Raw genomic sequence first — 22,804 nt, 5'->3', positions numbered from 1 at the left:
TGCAAGTAAGTTTTGCTGGCAAAAGTCAAGTTTCACTAAAACTTTTAGGTGAAACTCACTTTAGCTGGCAATAGGCGAATCTCAGTTTCGATGGCAACTAGTTTCATACAAATTTCTTTAGTTACATTTTAGTCTTTTGAAGGTGCGCAAGATATTTGTTCAAATGTCAAGTCTGCATAAATACATGTGAATTTCTTTAGTTTGTGATTTTAATTTTTTAGATGTTCACAAAATATTTGTGCAAATGTTGAGTAGTCTACCCAAATATCATGTAAATCTCTATAGTTAAATTTTAATTTTTAGAGGTTCACAAGATATTTGCACAAAGGCTAAGAGGTTTGTGCAAATTACATGTGAATCTCTTTTATTGGATTTTAGTCTTTCAGAGATTAGCAAGATTTGTGTGAAGGTCAAGAGAACTGCACAAATATCATGCAAATTTTTTAGTTGAATTTTAGTCTTTCAAAGGTTCACAAGATATTTATGCAATACAATTTTATTTTTTCAAAAGTTCGCAAGATATTTATGCGAAGATCCTAAGATCTACACAAATATCATTTAAATCTCCTTAGATGGATTTAGTTTTCCCTAACCTAGTTTTTCCATAAAACAAGTGACATTGTCATGGACTTTGTAATGTTATATTCTTGGGTGTCAGTGTATGAGTCAATGCATTTGGTCCTGTCACCAGGGATGCAAGACCAAGATGGCGTGTCTCTTTCTGATCTTTGACAACAAAATTCTTTTAAAAGAATTATCATAAAAAACAAACAAAAAGGGCATCCTCTTTCCGATCTCTCTACCTAAAATAATAGATTCATATGAAGATCACCTGTCATTAAATCTATTTACCCACACAAAAGGTATGCGAACTCTCTCTCTCCACATTAAGCCAAGAAACACACAAAGATTGTTCCTCTCTCTCTCCATTAAGCCAAGAAACACACAAAGATTGTTCCCAGACACCAAACACCCTAGAATTCATGTAAGCAAACAATTGTTAATTGCATTGAAGCATATAAGCACTTGTTTCCAAAGGGCATGGTACAATCTCATCATCCATGGCCACCAAACTTCACATTGTCCTCCTGCCATGGTCAGCCTTTGGCCACATGCTACCCTTTTTTGAGCTCTCCAAATGCTTAGCTCTCAAGGGCCTGAAGGTATCATTTGTTTCCACCCCTAGAAACCTAAAAAGACTGCCACCAATTCCTCCAAATTTAGAATCACAGATAAATCTAGTGCAGCTTTCTTTGCCCTCAGAAGGCAACCTTCCTGAAAACGTAGAGGCCACCATTGATGTGCCTCTAGAAAAGGTCCAGTATCTGAAAAAAGCCTATGACGGGCTTCAACGCCCCTTTGAGAGGGTGATTTCTGAAGCCTCCCCAGATTGGATAGTCCATGATTTTGTCCCCTGTTGGGTAGTGGAGGTTGCAGAGAGATACAGAGTGCCAACAGTGTTCTTTAGTGTGTTCACTGCAGCCACACTTTGCTTTCTAGGACCGCCTGAATTTCTATCAAACAGAACATGCCCAGAAAATTTCACAATCACTCCTGAATGGTTCACATTCTCCACATCCATCAAGTATACTGACCATGAAGCACCTACCATGTTCAAATCACTCACTCAATATGATGCATCTGGCAGGTCTAGTGCACAGCGTCTTGCATCAATTATTAAGGGTTGCAAGTTTGTTGCCATAAGAACTTGTAGGGAGTTTGAAGGGGATTTTGTTAATCTCCTTGGCCAACTCTACCAGAAACCAGTGGTTCCAGTAGGCTTGCTTCCAACACAGATTGAAAGGGAAAGTAGTGGTAGCAATGTTAAAGATACTGAGATGCACAGAATTCTTATGTGGTTGGATACACAAAGACCAGACAGTGTTCTGTTTGTTGGATTTGGAAGTGAATATAGAATGAGTAGAGAAGAGGTGCAAGAGCTAGCTTATGGGCTAGAGCTTTCAGGGTTGCCCTTCATTTGGGTCCTAAGGAAACCACCATATGCAAATGACAAAGATGATATACTTCCAGAAGGGTTTGAGAAAAGGAGCAGGAGCCATGGGGTCATTTGCATGAGCTGGGTCCCACAGGTGGAAATTCTAGCTCATCAAGCCATTGGTGGTTGCCTGTTTCACTCTGGATGGGGAACCATCATAGAATCTCTGCAGTTTGGGCATGCACTAATACACCTACCTATGATGGCAGATCAAGGATTAAATGCTAGATTGCTGGTTGAGAAAGGGGTTGGTCTTGAGGTGGAGAGAAAGGAGGATGGGACTTTTGGTAGAGAGGGGATAGCCAGATCCTTGAGATATGTAATGACAGAAGAAGAAGGAGAGCCACTCAGACTTAGAGCAAGGCAGATGAAAACAATTTTCTCCAACCAGAAGCTGCATGATGACTGCCTGCACAACTTTGTTTGCAACCTTTACAGTCACAAGCATCACCACACCAAGGACTGATTTGTGTTTCAACTGGTATTGGGGTGTGGGCGTAACTGCACGCATGCATGCATGCAAAAGAGAGAGAGAGAGAGAGAGAGAGAGAGAGAGAGAGAGAGAGAGAGAGAGAGAGAGAGAGAGAGAGAGAGAGAGCGTGTTGCATACATATGCAACAGAGATTTGAGCGAGCAATATGGCTCCATGATGAAAAACCTTATAGGAAACATGAATGAAAAACCTTATAGGAAACATGAATGATTTTGTTCAAAGTACACTGTCCAATAAAAAGCACCGTAATTAGAGAAAAACGACGTTTGTAGAGATTGCCACAGCAAAAATTCAACACCTCTAACAGCCATGTTTGGCTTGTTGCCCCCCCCCCCCCCCCCCCCCCCCGTGTGACAACAAATCAAATTTGATTAGGGATATAATGAATTAAAATGGAAAAGAGAACCCCCGGCAATTTTGACTTGAATGAATGAGAAAATCACTCATTTCTCACCGCTCATTTGCTAAGGTTTGTTTGGTCGTGCCAATGAAATTCATTCTCATTTGACAACAGAACAGCTTGTGTTAACCTGGCTGGCCCAAGAAACCCCACCAGAGGATGTAACAATCTCGGCAGGTGGAGCTTTCTCTGTTTGGAAACTGCCTCTTGGTGAAGAAAGAAAAAGTGCATTACGTAATGACCGTGGATTTAGCAAATCCATGGAGTCGTTTAGGAGCACTCATTAAAATCCATCAAGGATTACCCATATACATCGTCACCAGCGTGATCATTGAAAGTGTCACCGGTGTGGCATTTCGTAATTATCATCTCACCGTGGTGGTAGAGGGAATTGGAGCTGACAAAAGTCATGCCAGTTCCTGCTTTCCCCTTTTTCCTGGCTTCAAAACAGTTTTAAATGTGTGAATTCCACACCACTACGGAGACATCTGATGGTGACTTATTCTCTCGGCCACAGAATCAATTCTAGATATATGAAACATTTGACAAGTGAAGTGGTTTAGGCTCTCTTTGGGAACCAGTGTTGGAGTGGAGATGAGAATAGAGTTGTCAATAACATCCTTGTGAGGATGTTGTTGAAAATGGTGCATCTCCACTCTCAACATTCTCATCTCACAAAACAATGTTCCAAAACACCTGCCGGGGTAAGTGGTATTAATTACACCCTCATTAAATACCATCTCCTCTTATCACTTTCTGTGAATCTTTTTTTTTAATTTTCACTTTTCAAAAATACAACCAAACATACCCTTTATGTAAAATCATCAAAAGGCTATGCAGGCATTCATAAATAGATTTGCTAGTAATCGAATCACTACCAAGTGCCAGCTATCTATCAATTTTTTTTCTTCAGTTTAATTTCTTCGGACTATTCTAGATCTTCTAAAGTTTTTGAAGGGCAAGTGGTTATGACTCAGTTACTGGAAGCTTATTAAAAAATTGGAAAACTTTTCAGAAGCAGAAGTATGAAACTAAACACTATTTTCATGACTACAAAATTTCAAGTTTTGGAGAAGATAGCTTCCAGATAAAAAAAGTCATGAAATGAAAATGATTTTCCTTGGGGATAAAAATGTTATAACTACCTTTTTCGGTTATTGTATCCTCTTATGATTCTTAAATGGTTCGCGCTTCTCGTATCCAAGCATTTTTAAAACACTCACTTCTGTCTTCATGCTTCCCACACCTGCTTCTTAATCCGACAACCACGTAACGATAGATGAAAGACTTTAAACTACAATTTGAATAAGGAAAAATCATGCCAAGGTGATTGCAACAGATACCCCCCCTAAAATAAGCGGTGTTGTATGACTATGGCAAGGGCACTGGCAACCAAGCCCCTAGCCCCAGAACGAGGCAACGCTCTTACAGGTAGGAACCTCAACATGGATGGCGATGGCACTGATCAATCACGTTCGCTAATGGCTGTGAGGTGTTCATCAATCTCTTCGGTCGTCAACACTCTGAAAACAGGCTTCTCCTTTCTCACAACTCCAACCTGTATTTATCATAAATTGCATGTCATTTACAAATTAACCAAGACGACAAAACAAAAAGGTTGAAAAGAAAGGTAACTGAGATAAGTAAATACCGTTCAGCAATAAAAATATATGAAAATACCCAAGTAATGTTTAACCTAATGTAGACAGATGAAGTTTCACAGAGAAACTTTTGTGTTACCATGAGGACAAAAAAAAATCTTTGACAGTGACCCGTGCGTGTTTGTGTACATCTGATATGATCAGATGATTTAAAGTTTTAAACCATTGGTGAAGCATCCAGCATCTCAAATGCAGGAATTGATGTGGTCAGTCAGCAAGGTTACACAAGACCCGAGCCAAGCCTAAGCCCGGCTGTACAACCTCATCTTGGTAGCTCACACGGCCAGCACAGTCAAGCTCAAGCTGATAGTAAAAGACATACCTTTATCTTTCTCAACTTTATCAAAGGAAGAGAAGTTGAACGGACACCTCCCATTTGAAAAGAAAACTCAAGAATACATGTTTTTTCTGTTAAAATTTAATAAGAACGTGATAGTGGACTCCAACTATGTGAACACTCTCATCACTCACGTCCAACAACTTTGACACATCTTTAACACGAGATTCTATTCGAATTGGGTGCTTCACTATTTTGATGGCCCTGTTTAATTTTCTCAGGACCTCATCAACAAAAACTGGGATCAGCATTGCTTCTTGCCTGCTAATTGACGACAGAAACAACATTATGAAACTTGATCTGCCATACCAAGTGGATCTCGACCCCAAGTTAGCCCCCATGATGTTAGTCTTAATGCTTGAGCTTGAGAAACTTCTGGTCTATGCCTATGCAACTGAGGCTCCTTTTAGAATTATAAAATTGTGGACCACATGAGAGAGAGAGAGAGAGAGGTACCTCAATTTCATTAGCCTTGAAATCTTCCTGAAGAACAGATTGAAGAGCAGATATTGCAGTCTACATAAGACAATGGTAGTGGAAAAATGAGACATTTCACAGAAATGGTCAAAACCTAAAGAATAAACTCAGCAGCTGATGACAATTGAAACAGATCAACAATAATAAATTGACATATTTCATGAGTAAAAAATGGCTGATCCAAAGCATAACCTGCCTTACCATACTCCAAATGTACTTGCCACAGGGTGGCGAGTTTACAGTGAAATGGTAAGACCTCTCTCTCTCTCTCTCTCTCCTTTTGTACCCCCTCCCAGCCCCTATATATCACAAATATTGCAAGTTATTCTGACAATATTGTGAAAAAGTCATGATATTTTCCACATTTTAAAATGTTGAAAATCACGATATATTGATACTACTGTGGCTTTATCATCAAGACAAATATATCACAATATCGACAATTTCTCAAGAATTTCTTTTTATTTCCTACATATTTTCAATTTTTTAATTTATTTATGTTCATCAAGATTTCCTAAAAAAATGCAAAATTATATAAATGTTCAAAATATCCCAAGAAAAACATTGCTAACAAAATGCTCTTAAAAAACTTTGTCACTAGGCTTCCCATGGACCACCTCCTAATGTGAGGCATGCCTCAAAGCAAGCCGTGTGCCAATGTCCATGAGAGACTTCTTTGGGGCCTTTGCAGCTGAGAGCCAAACCTCATGGGCATCTCATGAAAAGCACCGCAAAGAGTGAGTCTTTGATCTTGTTGAGATGAATTGGTGCAAACTAAAAATGGGTATTTTGGTCAAATGGATTTCCTAAGTGCCAAGTAATTTACAGATACAATTTATATACATGCATTATACAGCTATGAGAACCTTAGGAAGGAAACCAAGCGGAACTTATGACAGTAAGAGCTGGCATGAAAGCACCAAAACTCCATTTTACAAAAATGTGGTTTAGTGTTAGCGTTTTATGAATCACATGGTTTTTGCTTCATTTTCCTATCAAGATGATCCAATGTTTAATGGTTATAACAGCCCTTCATGTAATCTCATGACAACATGCAACACATGTATTCAAGCCTTTTTTGCAGCCACTTCAACAGATACAGCTTTTGAATAAAAATAATTAATGAGTCAAAATACAAAAGTCAAACACAAAAGACAGTATCTAGAAATATTTACCTGTACTGTCTCCTCATAGGTGAATGAAGGATTGTTCTTCATTTTCTTTTCTAAAAAGTTAATTGCTTCTTGCTCTTTCGAGCCAACACTTGTTGCCTGCCAAAATTTAAAAAGTGAACTATGCATAAAAGAAATCACATGGTTGTCATTTTTGGTATTTAAATTATTAAATATTTTTTACATGTTTGAAAAGGCATGCTTTAATAGTGGCACGGTTCCCTGTCTTTTCATTTGAAAAAGGGTGACATGTGTTAAAATGTAGAACTGTACATATATGTATATATAATAATATTATATTATTATATATATATATAAATACATTTTTCATTTCTTTCTTTTCTGTATTTTTTTTCTTTTATTTTTATTTTTTGTCTTTATGTCATCTAGTTCAGTTTGAACTAGAATGACTGTTGCTAGTCAAGTCCTGTCCAGACTTGACTAGCAATAGAGCTGTTGGACTGACACATTCCAACAGCTCTACTGTTGGACTGTGCCCAACAGCTCTATTGAGTCCTCTTTCAGCTGTGTATATAAAGGGGTGCAGCCCCTCTTGTATTTTACTCCAATGCTTCTTAAGCAATTGGTTTTTCATATCAATAAAGAATACATTTTTATTTTTATTTTGTTTTCAGTTATACCCTTTTTAAGGGTTATGCTTTAGTGTCATTCTTGACACTTGCTCTTGTTAATCAAAGCTCGTGTTTCGAAGATCCCCATTTCATTTCATGGTATCAGAGCCGCGGAAGTACTAAATCTTGAGGAAAAGCTGCCTCGGTTTCCGTACCCGTTTGCAACAGTATTCGCCACTTGAAGAGAAGTGTTTTATCACTTCATTGGAGAAGATTTCACATCTTGTTGTATTGTTTTTTTTTCTTTCTTTTTCATTTTCCTTCTTGTTTCTCTTCTATCCCTATTTTTTCTCTCCTTGTAATCGATGGATGACAATGATAAAGTCACCGTCATGCCTATGAAACTAAGCGATACGAACTATGTAACATGGGCTTCAATCATGAAGCACCATATATGGGGAAAAGGCTTATGGGGGATTGTGGATGGTTCCGATTCGGAACCTAAGCTATCTCTTACTAAAAAGGAGGGAGATAAAGAGGTCCCTCTATCGGAAGAAGAGAAAATCAAGGCTATTGCCTCATACGAGAAGAAATGGAAAGAATGGAGAATATCTCATGCGAAGATAATGTCATGGCTTATCAATAGCGTTGACATTAAAAAATGCTCAAGTCTTGCCAAATTTGATCATGCCGATAAGGCATGGGAATACCTTAAGAATATGTATTCCCTTAAAGATATTGCACACGTGTGCAACCTCCAAGAAAAAGTTCGAATGATGACACAAGAAGACAAAACTATTCGTGAATATTACAATGGGTTGTCCGAACTTTGAGAAGAACTTGTTAGAAAGTGAGTTGGAATACATTGGGTTCAATAATGAACCAATACATATGCACGTGAAGTGCAAATATACCCATTAAAGGGAAACAACACAAGCACATAATGTGCTAACCCATAAAACCCATAAAAAGGGAAAAATATGACATAAAGTCATAAGTTGCATATCATTGAAGAAACAATGGACAAGGGGTAAAAACCCCATTACAAATGGAGCATAAGCTCCCTCAAGAAGTGGAAAATGTTAGATTTATATTTGTATTGGATATGGATCCGATTTCAGGATCCATATCCGAACAGATCCAAACGAATGTGGCATACTTGTAATTTCTGTGTTGTTTTATTATAAATACATACAGCAAAGAGGGTATCGATATCACGTACCCTATTTTCCCATTCAGCATCCCTTTTCTTTCTCTCTCCCTCTTCTCTCTTCTCTTCTCCCTAATTTGTATTTTCAGGTTGAAGGCAGATCTCCAAGGCTTGAAGGTGCAGATTCTAACATGGTATCAGAGCATCCGTGATCGATCTTTTCCCTGTATTCACGCCTGTCACGATAGAGCAAGTCCTCTTCACGATCGAACGAGTATTCTGCAGGATCAAGCGAGCCTTCACGCCCGTCGCGATCGAGCAGCGAGTCTTCACGCCTGTTGCGATCGAGCGAGCATTCTTCAGCCTCTCAGCCACGATTGATCACGATTAAACCTCGCTCCACGGAGCCACGACTGATCACGATCAGATAGTCTTCACGCCTGTCAATCAGACCTCGCTGGTTCGCTGGTTTTTCTTCTTTGCAGCTGCCAATCAGATCTCATTTCACCGAGCAACATCACGATCAAACCTCGTTCCACCGAGCATCTGTGGACACGCAGTCAAGTATTTTTACCTGTCAATGACTGCTGAGCATTGACTATCTCACTCCAGTTGAGCATTAGCAGTCGAGCATCCTTGCCTGTCCACGTCTGCTGAGTATTGAACTTCTCATTTTTTTTTGGCCGAGTATTTTTTTTTAGGGGCAATATTATATCAGCATCATAATGTCTACCCTCTCTTCGAGTTTTCTTTCCCAACTCATTTCCCAAAAGTTAACCCATTCCAACTATTTGACGTGGAAACGTCAGATAGTCCCTTTCATTAAGAGCCATTGTCTGTATGGTCACATTGATGGCTCCACCCTAGTCCCGCCTGAATTCATCTTGGGTGAAACAAAGGAGGCTACCAGTTCAGGGACCGCTACAAATAACATCCCTAACCCAGCATATGCTGTATGGATGGCACATGACCAGGCTTTAGTGGCTTATATTACTTCTACTCTCTCTGAAGAAGTACTTGCAGGCATTGATGATGATATCTCGGCTTTACAACTATGGAATACACTTGCAAAGACATACTCTCAAGTTTCAGAAGCTAGATATCTTCAATTGAAGCGTCAATTTCAAAGTATCAATAGAGGCTCTAGATCTGTACTTGAGTATCTTTATGAAATTAAAAATGTAAGCGATCAACTTGCTGTTATAGGTCATCCTATTTCAGACAAGGATAAAGTCCAGCAGGCCCTTAGTGGTCTAGGGTCAGAGTTTGATATATTTTGCACTGCCCTAGAGGTTCTCCCTGTCTTACCCTCTTTTGAAGACTTAAAGGCAAAACTGATTCAGCATGAGGCTAGTAGAGTTCACAGGCATGATGCTTCTATTCCTACTTCGGCTAGTATTTTAGTCACCTCTACACATGGTACGTCAGGGCAGCGTGCACACATCTTGGGTCATACATCTGGACAAGGAAAGGGTATTCTCCCTACTCCTCAGGGCAGCACTCATGTTAACTTGCCGAAGCGCATCCCTACATGTTTTTATTGCAACAAGAGAGGACATGTTAAATCTGAATGTTGGCACAATCCTCAGAACAAATCTAAGGGAGGTCGACGTGATCACAGGCCAAACCCCTCTGCCATTCCTAGATCGTCTTCCTCCTCCTTCACACCTGATGCTCAACAACTCCTAATGACGGCGATTTCTAATCTGAATCTCAAGCAAAACAATGATGGTGTCTGGTATGTGGACTCCGGTGCTGCCGCTCATGTGACTGATGATGCAGGTAAACTATCTAGTGTTTCTCCATACTTAGCAAGAGGTTCTGTAGTTACAGGTGACGGCACCCATCACAAAATCACTCACATTGGAAATGCACATGTGTCTTTGCCAAATACTTCTCTTCCTTTACAAAATGTTTTAGTTGTTCCTAATGTTAAGAAAAACATCATTTCAGTATCTAAACTCATTGATGACTCTTCCACATCAGTTGAATTCACTCCTTCCTCTGTTTTTGTCAAGGACCTTCTCACCAAGACGATATTCGCTGAAGGAATTCGTGAAGGCAACATGTACGTCCTCAAGGAAGCTCCTCCAGTGTCCAAGTCCAGTCCGCTTGTTTCTCCTTCAGTTGATCCGAATGAAGTCAATTTGACTCAAGTTGATATGCCGACCATTTGGCATAATCGATTAGGCCATTGTAGTCATTCTTTTATTGCCAGTCTTGTTAATAATGGATTGTTACACAAATCCAGTTTGAAATCTGTTAGTGAGTCAGGCATGTGCTCAAGTTGTCAACTCTGTAAGAGTCATGCTCTTCCTTTTAATTCCATAAATAAAAGAGCTTCTAAATTGTTTGAAACGATATACTCCGATGTTTGGGGACCAGCTCCTGTCTCATCTCCTTCTGGCAGTAGATACTATGTCATTTTCGTTGATTCCTTTTCTCGCTATACATGGATACATTTCATAAAACACAAATCTGAAGTGTTTCATCTATTTACCCAATTTCATGCCCTCATCCAAAATAAATTTTCATCCAACATAGTGCATTTTCAATGTGATGGTGGTGGTGAATATTTATCATCTGAATTTACCGAATACTTGCTGAATCATGGCATCACTAGACAGATATCCTGTCCACACACACCACAGCAAAATGGCATTGCAGAACGCAAGCACCGACACATTGTAGAGACTGCCTTAAGCATGCTTCATGACACTGATCTCTCTATGACTCTATGGACTGAGGCATTTCACACAGCTGTTTATGTTATAAATCGACTGCCTCTAGCTCTTCTCGCTGGGAAATCTCCTTTCTTTCTTTTGAATAATGAGCATCCTAAATATGATGAGCTTCGGGTTTTTGGATGCATTTGCTATGTTCATGTTGATTCCAGCATCCGGAACAAATTTCAGACACGAGCTATAATGTGTCAGTTTGTGGGTTATGCGGATCATTATCGAGGCTATAGATGCTATAATCCCCTTACAGGTCGTATACATGTTTCAAGACATGTCGTTTTTGATGAACTCAGATTGCAATTTCATACTTCATCCAAGGCCGTTCATGATTCAGCATCTAGACTATATGATCCATGGCTGTGTTCAAATATCTTAAGTGGTGGAATTCAACCGACTATTTTTCCAGTTTCTTCTGACAGTACTCACATTGAAGCAGATATGTCTGATGCCCAGATGGATAGTACTCATAATGAAGCAGACATGTCTGATGCTCAGATGGATGATCCTCCTTTAGACAGGTTCTCTGGCTTGGTTTATTCTCGTCGCACTCCTGCCCCTACCATTGACTCTGCCATTGTTCCTTCTCATTCACGAAGGTCCACCCGAGCAAGACATCCCGTGGATAGATGGATAAGTTATGACTCTTTCACTTTGGATTTTCAACTTTTTATGACCAGTTTGCATAAACAGACTGAACCAAAGTGTTATTCTCAGGCCTCTCACAATTCCCGTTGGATTGAAGCCATGAATGAAGAAATGGAAGCCTTGAATGAATGTCAAACATGGGAAGTCGTTCCTCGACCAAAGGATAAGAATATTGTTGGATCCAAATGGGTTTATAAAATCAAATATAAACCAGATGGAAGTATTGATAGGTATAAAGCTCGTCTTGTAGCCAGAGGTTTCACTCAACAACATGGGGAAGATTATGATGAGACTTTCAGCCCTGTTGTTAAGATGAGTACAATCCGGGTTATTCTCTCTCTTGCAGTTACTTTTGGATGGTCATTACATCAACTTGATGTCAAAAATGCTTTTCTTCATGGTTTTCTCAAAGAGGATGTTTACATGGAACAACCACCAGGATATGCTACTAGTGATCCTAATTTATGGGTGTGCAAGTTGCACAAGTCATTATATGGGTTAAAACAGGCTTCTCGTTCATGGTTTGAAAGGTTCTCTCTTCACATTCAAGAAGCTGGTTTTCAGAAGAGCGCCCTTGACCATTCTCTTTTTATCTATCACAAAGGAGGGATCACTACTTGGTTATTGATATATGTGGACGACATTATTCTCACGGGTAATACTTCTTCTCATATTGTCCAGATCAAAGAAGTGTTAGAACAACATTTCAAAATGAAAGACCTTGGGGACCTCAGATACTTTTTGGGGGTTGAATTAGACAGGACTAAGGATTCCCTTACCCTCTCTCAGCACAAATATGCCCTTGATATTCTTACATCCTCTGGTATGACTGATTGTAAGCCCACTAACACACCCAGTGTTTTGCATACAAAGTTGAACGTTTCAGATGGCAGTCCTCCATATCCTGTTCCTACTTTTTATCGCAGTATTGTTGGGAAACTTCAATATTTAACATTCACTCGTCCCGACATTGTATATGCCGTCAATCAGGTTTCCCAGTTTATGAATGCTCCCACAGATGCTCATATGGAAGCTGTCAAGCGTATCTTACGTTACCTCAAGGGGACCATTGGCGATGGACTTACTTATAAACGCGTCTCTCCTACTGTGGATGGCCATATTATCTCTACATACACTGATGCTGATTGGGGAAGCGATCTTGATGAACGCCGCTCTGTTTCTGGCTATTGTGTCTTTCTTAATTCTAATCTTGTGTGTTGGAGTAGTCGCAGACAACGCGCCATTGCCAAATCCAGCACAGAAGCTGAATATAGGGCCATGGCTGCTGGCACAGCCGATGCTACTTGGCTTCGTCATCTTCTTGGGGAATTGTCTCTTCCTATTGCTCAGTCTAACATGCTTGTTGACAACCAAAGTGCCATCAAAATCTCATTCAATCCCATCCTTCACAGTCGTACCAAACACATTGAGATTGATCAACATTTCATCCGTCAGAAAATAGAAGATGAGGAAATCTCCCCTGCGTATATACATACTTCTGAACAAGTTGCTGATCTTTTCACCAAAGGACTTACTGGATCACAGTTTTGGTATTTGAAGAACAAGTTGGGCATGATGAAATATCATGCACAACTTGAGGGGGGATGTTAGATTTATATCTGTATTGGATATGGATCCGATTTCAGGATCCATATCCGAACAGATCCAAACGAATGTGGCATACTTGTAATTTCTGTGTTGTTTTATTATAAATACATACAGCAAAGAGGGTATCGATATCACGTACCCTATTTTCCCATTCAGCATCCCTTTTCTTTCTCTCTCCCTCTTCTCTCTTCTCTTCTCCCTAATTTGTATTTTCAGGTTGAAGGCAGCAACGACTCTTTGGGGAGCCACCCTAGGTTGCGCAAACCACGAAAAAAGGGAAAAATAAAAAATAAAATAAAAGATAAAATTACAAACATATTCCAAATGGAATATGCGTAAAACTGGAAATGTCTAAACTACCCCTATGCCTATAAATAGAGAAATATACATTATATATATATAATTAGGATAATACATATGCATATATACCATATATGAATATGTATTATACTTTATATATATAAAATATATATAATATTACAAATGTTGAATGATACATTTTAACACCCCCCCTCAAGCTTTGCGTGGGGGAACGAAAAGGTTGAAGACGGCAAGAAAAAGAATCTCAAAGCTTCAAGAGCCTTCAGAACGAATGCCATTGTAAATATCTTCCTCCAATGTCTTTATCGATGAGCACCTTCTATCCAAGGGACTTCCTTTTCTCTTATCTTCAAGATCCTGAGAAAAGAAAACAACAAAGAACAAGTAAAAAATACCTTTGCACTTTACTCAAAAAGGAACATTCCTAACAAGGTGCAAAATTTATGTATAATATGATAGTTACTTTAGCATAGAACGAAAAATTTAGAAAACCAACAACAACAACAACAACAACAACTACGCCTTCATCCCAAAACAATTGGGGTCAGCGATATGAACCAAAAAAGAAATTCATTTTGGGTCTTCCACATGAATCGAAAAATTTAGAAAACCAAAGTTTCTAAATCATATATTATGTTAAAACAAAAATGAGCGGAAGCACATTATGCAAAAATAAATTGCAAGAATGCATAATGCATTCATAAGGTCCAACATTGAACAAATATAACCCCATAATGAGGAATAACAAAATGATCCACGAAGGGATACCACAAGAAGCCTACGAAGAGGCATAAAATACATATGCTTTATTGAATGAGAGCCCAAAAAAGGCCATAAAGAGCATATGCATATTCATATCATTAAATGAATTAATACTCAAAGAACTCATTAATGATCATGCTTCAAACATGTAATGAAGTGCCAAACAAGAGAAACGAAGTCTCCAAGCATACTTTAGGCAAAATAAACCCAAGAGTTCACAAGGTTTTAAAAATATTTATGAAAGTCACACTTAATTGAGAAAAAAAAAACATATTTTACATATAAGGGTGGCAAAAACCATAAGCACTTAATATATAGATTAAATGCTAAGAAATCAACTTGATATGCATATCAAAAAGATGATTCACTTGAAAAACACAAGTCATGAATGAAATTTTGCAAATTTCAATAATAGTTCATCCATTACAAACAACTTCCTCATTAGTTCTCCAAAAACCCATAAATCAAGTGTATAAGCTACTAGATCAAGAATATAAAGCCATTAAAGGCCAAAGACACACACAAAGGTGTGTAAAAAGACCTCTTGTCTACATATAATAATACTTGAAATAAGTGCATCTACGACAAGAACAAGAGAATACATGCCAACATAGACTAAAAAGTATCTCTTGTCTACGTAAAAAATACACTTAAAACCAAGTATGTTCAGCTACTAGAACAAGAGTAATAAGCCAACCATGGGCTAAAACATAATACATCTATAGCACTTGAAATGAATGAAATAAGTCAACCATGGGCATACATCTTAAGCGACTAGAACAAGGACACAAACGCCAACATAGGCTAAAAATCACACACCATGGTGTGAATCAACGTGCCTTATCTACATATAAAAACACTCAAGACAAGTGTGTTCAGCTACTAGACCAAGAGAGCAAAAGCCAACAAAGGGCTAAAAACACACGAAGGTGTAATAAAATTCTTGTCTACATATGATGACACTTAGATAATGGGCATAAAAGGAAAAGACTTTTGAGGCAATAAACTTGTAATGAAAATAAACCTCGAATAAAACAATACTCCTTTTAAAATGAATTCTCATAACAATAACATGCATTTAAAAAATATCTTCAACAAGATACTATAATCGATAAAATAAAATTCTTGAGAACAAATGTGTGAACATACACACACCAAGAACACTTAGAATACTTGTGCAAAATCACAAGAACACATGTGCACAACGAGCACAACATATGGAATCACAAATGTGCAAATGCACTCATAAGATTCATAAACAAATAAAAGGTTGGGCTATAATCCCAAAACATCTTGATTTTAAATGTACCTTAAAACATTTAAGGTTTCAAATACCATATGTCCATCACATTTACTTAGAAGCATCCATAATATCAATGGCACAAGAACAAACTAGTGACACACTCATATATCAAATCATTCTAGAGTCCCAAGGTGCCCATAACTCACCTCAACCACCATCTATAATATGGTAAGTGGACAATCTAAAAAGACATAACAACGAGTGTCACACTCATAATTAGAGATCATATACCAAATCATTCTAGAGTCCCAAGGTGCCCATAACTCACCTCAACCACCATCTATAATATGGCAATTTGGACAATCTAAAATGATATAACACGAGGTGCCCATAACTCACCTCAACAAACATCTCTAATAAAACAATAATAAGGCCAAAACAATGATGCATTAAATAACATGTGATGGACAAACATAAATGCCACAAAAGGGCAATAAACACATAAGGAATCATTTTCCAAATAAATTTTTTTTACAAAGAGGACCGATTAACAAATTGAATCAAAGGTCCAATATAATCCATCAAAACAATTTTGCATAACCACGAATTATGCTTAATCTTCAAAAGAAGTCTTGTACACCAAAAAAGGCTTACTATGCAACATAACATGAAATATTAAGCAACATCATGTGTATGAACCGATTTGGAACAAACAAGCCTTAACTATGAAAGACATAAGGTGCAATTAAACGGTGAAGTTGGTGAAGTTCAAAAATAACAAACTTAGGCCAATATAGGCATTCATAAAGATGGTGAATTTCGAAAAACTTATGAAATCTACTATTTCAACTTAAAAATGATAAACAATCATGAAATCTTCATAAAAGAGTATATACTCACAAGAAGATTATAAGGACCGAAAGGCTCCTTAAGGAGAGTTTGAACAAACAAACATATACAACTCCCAAAGAAGGAGAAAACTCCATTAAAGTGGAAGAAATCCCAACAAAATAGATTCATTAACAAAACCTTATGATAAATAAGATTGTACTATGGCTTAAATAAAAAGTAAACATTTATTGAGGAAAAATTTAACACTCTTAAGTTTTATCGAAAAACATGACTTAATAGATTATTACCTACTCCTAATGAAATAAGTACACAATAAACATTAGTGAAGACCATAACTTTTGTAATGAAATATGCGGAAAAGCAAAAGAGTGCATTAAGCACTTACAACATTCACTAATGAACAAACAAAAGGGCAAATACCAAAACCCACAAGAGACAATCACAACATAAAAATATAAATGTTTCTTATTGAAAAGAGAGAGAACTCTCTAAATGTTGAAAACATCCTTAAGAGTGTAAAGATAGAAAGAAAATCACCATATTCCATAAGACGATTTTAAAACTTAATTCAACCGGTATTAAAAAAAACTTTCTTAATTAAATGTTGCTCATATAAAACGGACACATAATATGGAATTTTTCATATATGCCAAACATTTTTCAAAAAACAATATTTCACAAGCATTTTAATCTTAACATACCTTTCTTTAAAGACTAAATATTCATATAAAGGTATTTTCATAAACAAGGTTAGGTTTAAAATGTAAATTCAAAGTTCCAACGGTCATAAATTTTTACCGACCCATTAAAGCAAGTTTTGAGCAATCATATATCTAATTTTTCGCCAAACAAGTTATCATTTAAAGTTTTTCAAAGAAAAACATACGAAAACGATTCAATGGAGTAGCAAGAAACTCAAAAAAGACATAATGACAAAAATCACACATAAAGAAAAGAACATATTCCATTCTTCATACAATACTCAAAGAAATAGAATGCATACCGAATAACTATAAGAAAGACAATATAGAGAAATGAATACTTCACCATTTTTCTTTAACAAATTCTTGAATACCACGCTTCCCGATGCACCAAAGAGCAACTCGATCTCAACCTTGCTCTGATACCATGTTAGAAAGTGAGTTGGAATACATTGGGTTCAATAATGAACCCATACATATGCACGTGAAGTGCAAATATACCCATTAAAGGGAAACAACACAAGCACATAATGTGCTAACCCATAAAACCCATAAAAAGGGAAAAATATGACATAAAGTCATAAGTTGCATATCATTGAAGAAACAATAGACAAGGGGTAAAAACCCCATTACAAATGGAGCATAAGCTCCCTCAAGAAGTGGAAAATACAAAGGGGGAGACCCCTATTTATAACACAAGAAAGGAGCCACCTAGGGGGTTCCCAAAGGAGTCGTTGGGAGCCCCCAACGACTCTTTGGGGAGCCACCCTAGGTTGCGCAAACCACGAAAAAAAGGGAAAAATAAAAAATAAAATAAAAGATAAAATTACAAACATATTCCAAATGGAATATGCGTAAAACTGGAAATGTCTAAACTACCCCTATGCCTATAAATAGAGAAATATACATTTTATATATATAATTAGGATAATACATATGCATATATACCATATATGGATATGTATTATACTTTATATATATAAAATATATATAATATTACAAATGTTGAATGATACATTTTAACAGAACTTTCCCTTTTAGAACCAAAGTGTCATTGTGCCGAAGACATCGAGCTTCGTCAGAAACAACTCGATGCTGAACATTTTTACCAGTTTATCACTGGATTAAGGCCGGAATTTGAAACCACTAGGACTTTATTAATAGCAAATCAAGTCCCTAAAGACTTTTGGGCAGAAGCTGCCTTAACTGCCACTTATCTCATTAATAGGATGTCATCTTCTTCGTTACAAAATATCACTCCCATTGAAAAACTTATGAACATTTCTCCAGACTACTCTAGACTAAGAATATTTGGGTGCAAATGTTTCATATTTACTGACAAAAATGATAAACTTTCCCCGCGTGCGATTCCCTGTGCCTTTTTAGGATATGCTGAAAACCAGAAAGGTTATAGATGTTTTGACTTCAAAAATAATAAACTATATGTGTCTAGAAATGTTTCATTTCTTGAAAAGGAGAGCTTCTTTGATTTTAGAAAATTAAAAGACGTCACTGAGTACTCCTTTTTGCTAGATCTAACATCAACATCTGATGAATATGACCTTGACTGTAACTTTGATGATGATCAAAGAATTATTGATCTTAATGTTGAAAATGAAGAAGATCATAGAGATACTAGTATTCAATATTCCAAGCGACAAGAGTCTAATACTCCATGTGCACTTGAGAAATATTCTAACATTCCAACTAGACAAACATCCCGAATCTCGAGGCCTCCAGGAAAGTTTGTATCATACGAGTCTTTCTCACCCATATATAGGGCACTTATTGCATTAATTCACTCATATGAAGAACCATCCACATATTTTCAAGCAAAAAATGATATCAAATGGATAGAAGCCATGAAAGTTGAATTAGATGCACTTGAAAAGGCTTTTACATGGAATATTCAAGATCTTCCTCCAGGGAAGAAAAACTATAGGATGTCGATGGGTTTATAAAACTAAAACCAAGAGTGATGGTACTCTTGAAAGATATAAAACCCGTTTAGTAGCCAAAGGTTATGCCCAAGAATATGGGATTGATTATGAAGAAACCTTTGCTCCAGTGGCTCGTATGACTACTGTCCGAACCTTAATTGCCTTAGCTTCTATCAAAAAATGGTCTATTTTTCAAATGGATGTCAAAAATGTTTTTTTAAATGGAAAGCTAGTTGAAGAAGTATATATGGAACCCCCTCCTGGTCTAAGTATTCCTAAGGGTAAAGTCCTTCGCTTAGAAAAAGCTCTTTATGGACTTAAACAAGCCCCAAAAGCTTGGTATGATAGGTTTAGTCGTGTTATGATTGATATTGGTTTTCAATTCTGTTTAACTGACACTGCTTTGTTTATTAAGAATTCTGATGCAGGGATCATTGTGCTTCTTCTCTATGTGGATGATATGATCATCACCGGAAGCTATAAACAGGGAGTTGAAACAATCAAAACACTTCTTAAATCTCATTTTGAAATGACTGATTTGGGCTTGTTGAGATATTTTTTAGGCATTGAAGTTGCTTATTCTCCTAGAGGATATTTATTATCTCAGACTAAATTTGCTTTTGATATTGTTTTCAGGTCTGGTATTACTGATGATAAGAAAGTTGACACTCCAGAAGTTGTTAATGTTAAAATGAAGATTGATGATGGAGAACTTCTTGCAGACCCTACTCCTTACAGACAGTTTGTCGGGGCACTTTCCTATCTATCCATTACCAGACCAGATATAGCACATGCTGTTCATACAGCAAATCAATTTCAACATGCTCCTACTTCTGTTCATATGGGAGCAGTCATGCGTATTATCAGATACATCAAGTCCTCTCTTTCACGAGGACTTTTCTTATCTTCCTCATCTTCTCTTGATTTAATTGCATATACTGATGCTGATTGGGAGGTGATCCCAATAACAGACACTCAACCACTGGCTTTTGTGTCTTTTTAGGGGAATCATTAATCTCGTGGAGGTGTAAAAAGCAGCAGAAGGTATCTCTCTCATCCACTGAAGCTGAATACAGAGCCATGGCAACCACGACCATGGAAGTAGTTTGGCTCCGACGACTGCTTGCTGACATGGGAGTTGAAGCAACAAAGGCTTCACAAATGTGTTGTGACAACAAAAGTGCGATCTACATTGCCAGTAACAGAACATTCCACGAACGCACCAAACACATCGAAATGGATTGTCACTACGTCAGAGAGGAATATCTACACGGGATAATTGATCTGCCATATGTCACTTCAGAATATCAGTTAGCAGACTTCTTTACAAAGCCTCTCGCTGCTCCCCGATTTCACTTTCTCTTAGACAAACTTTCGCTCATTGTACCGTAAGTTTGAGAGGGAGTGTTAAAATGTAAAACTGTACATATATGTATATATAATAATATTATATTATTATATATATATATAAATACATTTTTCATTTCTTTCTTTTATGTATTTTTTTCCTTTATTTTTATTTTTTGTCTTTATGTCATCTAGTTCAATTTGAACTAGAATGACTATTGCTAGTCAAGTCCTGTCCAGACTTGACTAGCAATAGAGCTGTTGGACTGACACAGTCCAACAACTCTTAATAGAGCTGTTGGACTGACACATTCCAACAGCTCTACTGTTGGACTGTGCCCAATAGCTCTATTGAGTCCTCTTTCAGCTGTGTATATAAAGGGGTGCAGCCCCTCTTGTATTTTACTCCAATGCTTCTTAAGCAATTGGTTTTTCATATCAATAAAGAATACATTTTTATTTTGTTTCCAGTTATACCCTTTTTAAGGGTTATGCTTTAGTGTCATTCTTGACACTTGCTCTTGTTAATCAAAGCTCGTGTTTCGAAGATCCCCATTTCATTTCAACATGGCCATCAATTCTTGTAAATGTCCCACCTGGCACCCATGTGCAAGGTTTAAAACTCAAGAATTACATAAATTTGGTGAAATACAAGAATCTAATAAGGTATCAGAATAAAAACAAAATACAACACTGTCATAAAATAGAGCAGATCCCGATGCACTCCAAAATGAGCTCCAAGAGTTGAAACATAATGCATTTGGATAAGACCATAAGAACAAAGGTGAAACAATTTGAATGTGAATGAATATCTTCATTAATAAAGAACACTAATAAAATACAAAAGAAATTACATAAAGTCCTCACTATGTAACTCCCAAAACACACAAAAACACCTAACAGTACCCATCACTCTCTCACGAAAAGGCAAGGGGAGAACCCTTCTAGCCATTGGAGAGGATCCGTTGGAACCTCTCCAACTACTATACAAAGTCAACTTTGGTTGACTTTAGTTGACTGAGTCAACCAAAGTTGACTTTCATATATATATATATATATATATATATATATAAGATAACTCCGCCTGTGTATAGCTGTTTAGTTATACACTACCGGTCCCAAGCCCGGATAAAGGAGGAGGGTTGCGGTAGGCCTGTGACAGCCAACATAAAAACTTTGTCATACCCTATAAATATGAACCAATATGAGAATTTCGTTGGGGCGTTCCCTACTGAGCGACGCGCTGTACTCTATAGGCCCGGAGGCAGTGATAAATGGGCAAGGGTTGCTAGGTCGTCGCCTGGAAGCGACGCGTCACACCGGCGCCCGGGTGTGGTGTAAAATAAGCAAGGGTTCCCTCACTTTGTTGGACGGGTGGGGGTAAAGAAGTTAGTCTAAGACCATAAATTTAGGTTAGCCACTTGGAACATAGGGTCTTTAACTCGTAAGTTGATAGAGTTAGTAGATGTTATGTGTAGGAGAAAGATTGATATTTTATGCCTACAAGAGACCAAATGGGTAGGCGAGAAAGCAAAAATGATAGAACCTTAGGGATATAAGATTTGGTATACATGAATAAATATGAATAGGAATGAAGTAGGGATTGTTATGAGTCGTGAGTTTATAGATAATGTAGTTGAGGTCCGTAGGAAGGGTGATAGGATTTTACTTATTAAATTAGTATTATGTACAAATATTATTAATATTATTAGTGTTTATGCACCTCAAGTAGGTTTAGATGATTCCATTAAGGGTTAATTTTGAGAAGATTTAGATGAAGTAGTACAAGGGATATCTTATAGAGAAAGACTTTTCATCGGCGGTGACCTTAATGGGCATGTAGGCATTAGTATGAATGAATTGGAGCGTATCCATGGAGGCTATGGTATAAGAGAAAGAAATGAAAGTGGAGAAAAGATTTTAGATTTTGGTTTGTCCTATGATATAATCTTAGCAAACACTTGGTTTAGGAAGAGGGAGTCTCACCTAGTAACATTTAAAAGTGAGGTTAATACGAGTCAGATAGATTTGTTTTCTACTTAGAAAGAGAGATAGGGGTTGCTGCATCGATTGTAAGGTTATACCGGAAGAAAGTGTAGCTACACAACATAGAGTCTTAATTTTAGATCTTAGAATTAGACAATGCCGCAAAAGGGATAGACATAGGATAGATCTTAGAATTAAGTGGTGGGCACTGAAAGGAGCTAAACAAGGAATGTTTGTAGAGCAGGTAGTTAAGGAAGCTGATTGGTGTCTCGAGGAGGATTCAAAATCAATGTGGAATAAGATAGCGGGAGGCATGAAAAAGGTGGCTAAGGAGGTATTGGGTGAGTCTAAAGGCGGTGCACCGCTAGGTAAGGATACATCGTGGTGGAACGAGGATGTC

At 37.5% G+C, this 22,804-nt stretch overlaps 1 protein-coding gene and 1 pseudogene across 2 annotated transcripts in view; one reads left to right on the top strand and one right to left on the bottom strand.

Annotated features, from left to right (window-relative positions):
• Positions 1–1,061: 1,061 nt before the first annotated feature.
• On the top strand, positions 1,062–2,462 carry LOC149838745 (putative UDP-rhamnose:rhamnosyltransferase 1 pseudogene; annotated as a pseudogene).
• Positions 2,463–4,139: 1,677 nt separating this feature from the next.
• Positions 4,140–22,804, bottom strand: part of LOC149838744 (proteasome subunit alpha type-6-like) — a 29,141-nt gene continuing 10,476 nt past the window's right edge. Inside the window, exons 7-9 of one of the 2 annotated variants that reach the window (XM_090007778.1) lie at positions 6,540–6,635; positions 5,344–5,403; positions 4,140–4,447 (exon numbers count right to left, since the gene is read on the bottom strand). In XM_090007778.1, coding sequence (XP_089863904.1) covers positions 4,355–4,447; positions 5,344–5,403; positions 6,540–6,635 — 249 coding nt within the window. In that variant the 3' untranslated portion in view covers positions 4,140–4,354. The remainder of the gene's footprint in view (positions 4,448–5,343; positions 5,404–6,539; positions 6,636–22,804) is intronic. The other variant, XM_090007779.1, reaches the window with a different exon arrangement.

Source organism: Nuphar pumila, chromosome 5 (assembly GCF_984573655.1).
Source record: "Nuphar pumila chromosome 5, dmNupPumi1.hap1.1, whole genome shotgun sequence".
Taxonomy (NCBI): domain Eukaryota; kingdom Viridiplantae; phylum Streptophyta; class Magnoliopsida; order Nymphaeales; family Nymphaeaceae; genus Nuphar; species Nuphar pumila.
The sequence above is the reverse complement of the archived record's forward strand: the minus strand, read 5'-3'. Positions and strand labels throughout refer to the sequence as shown.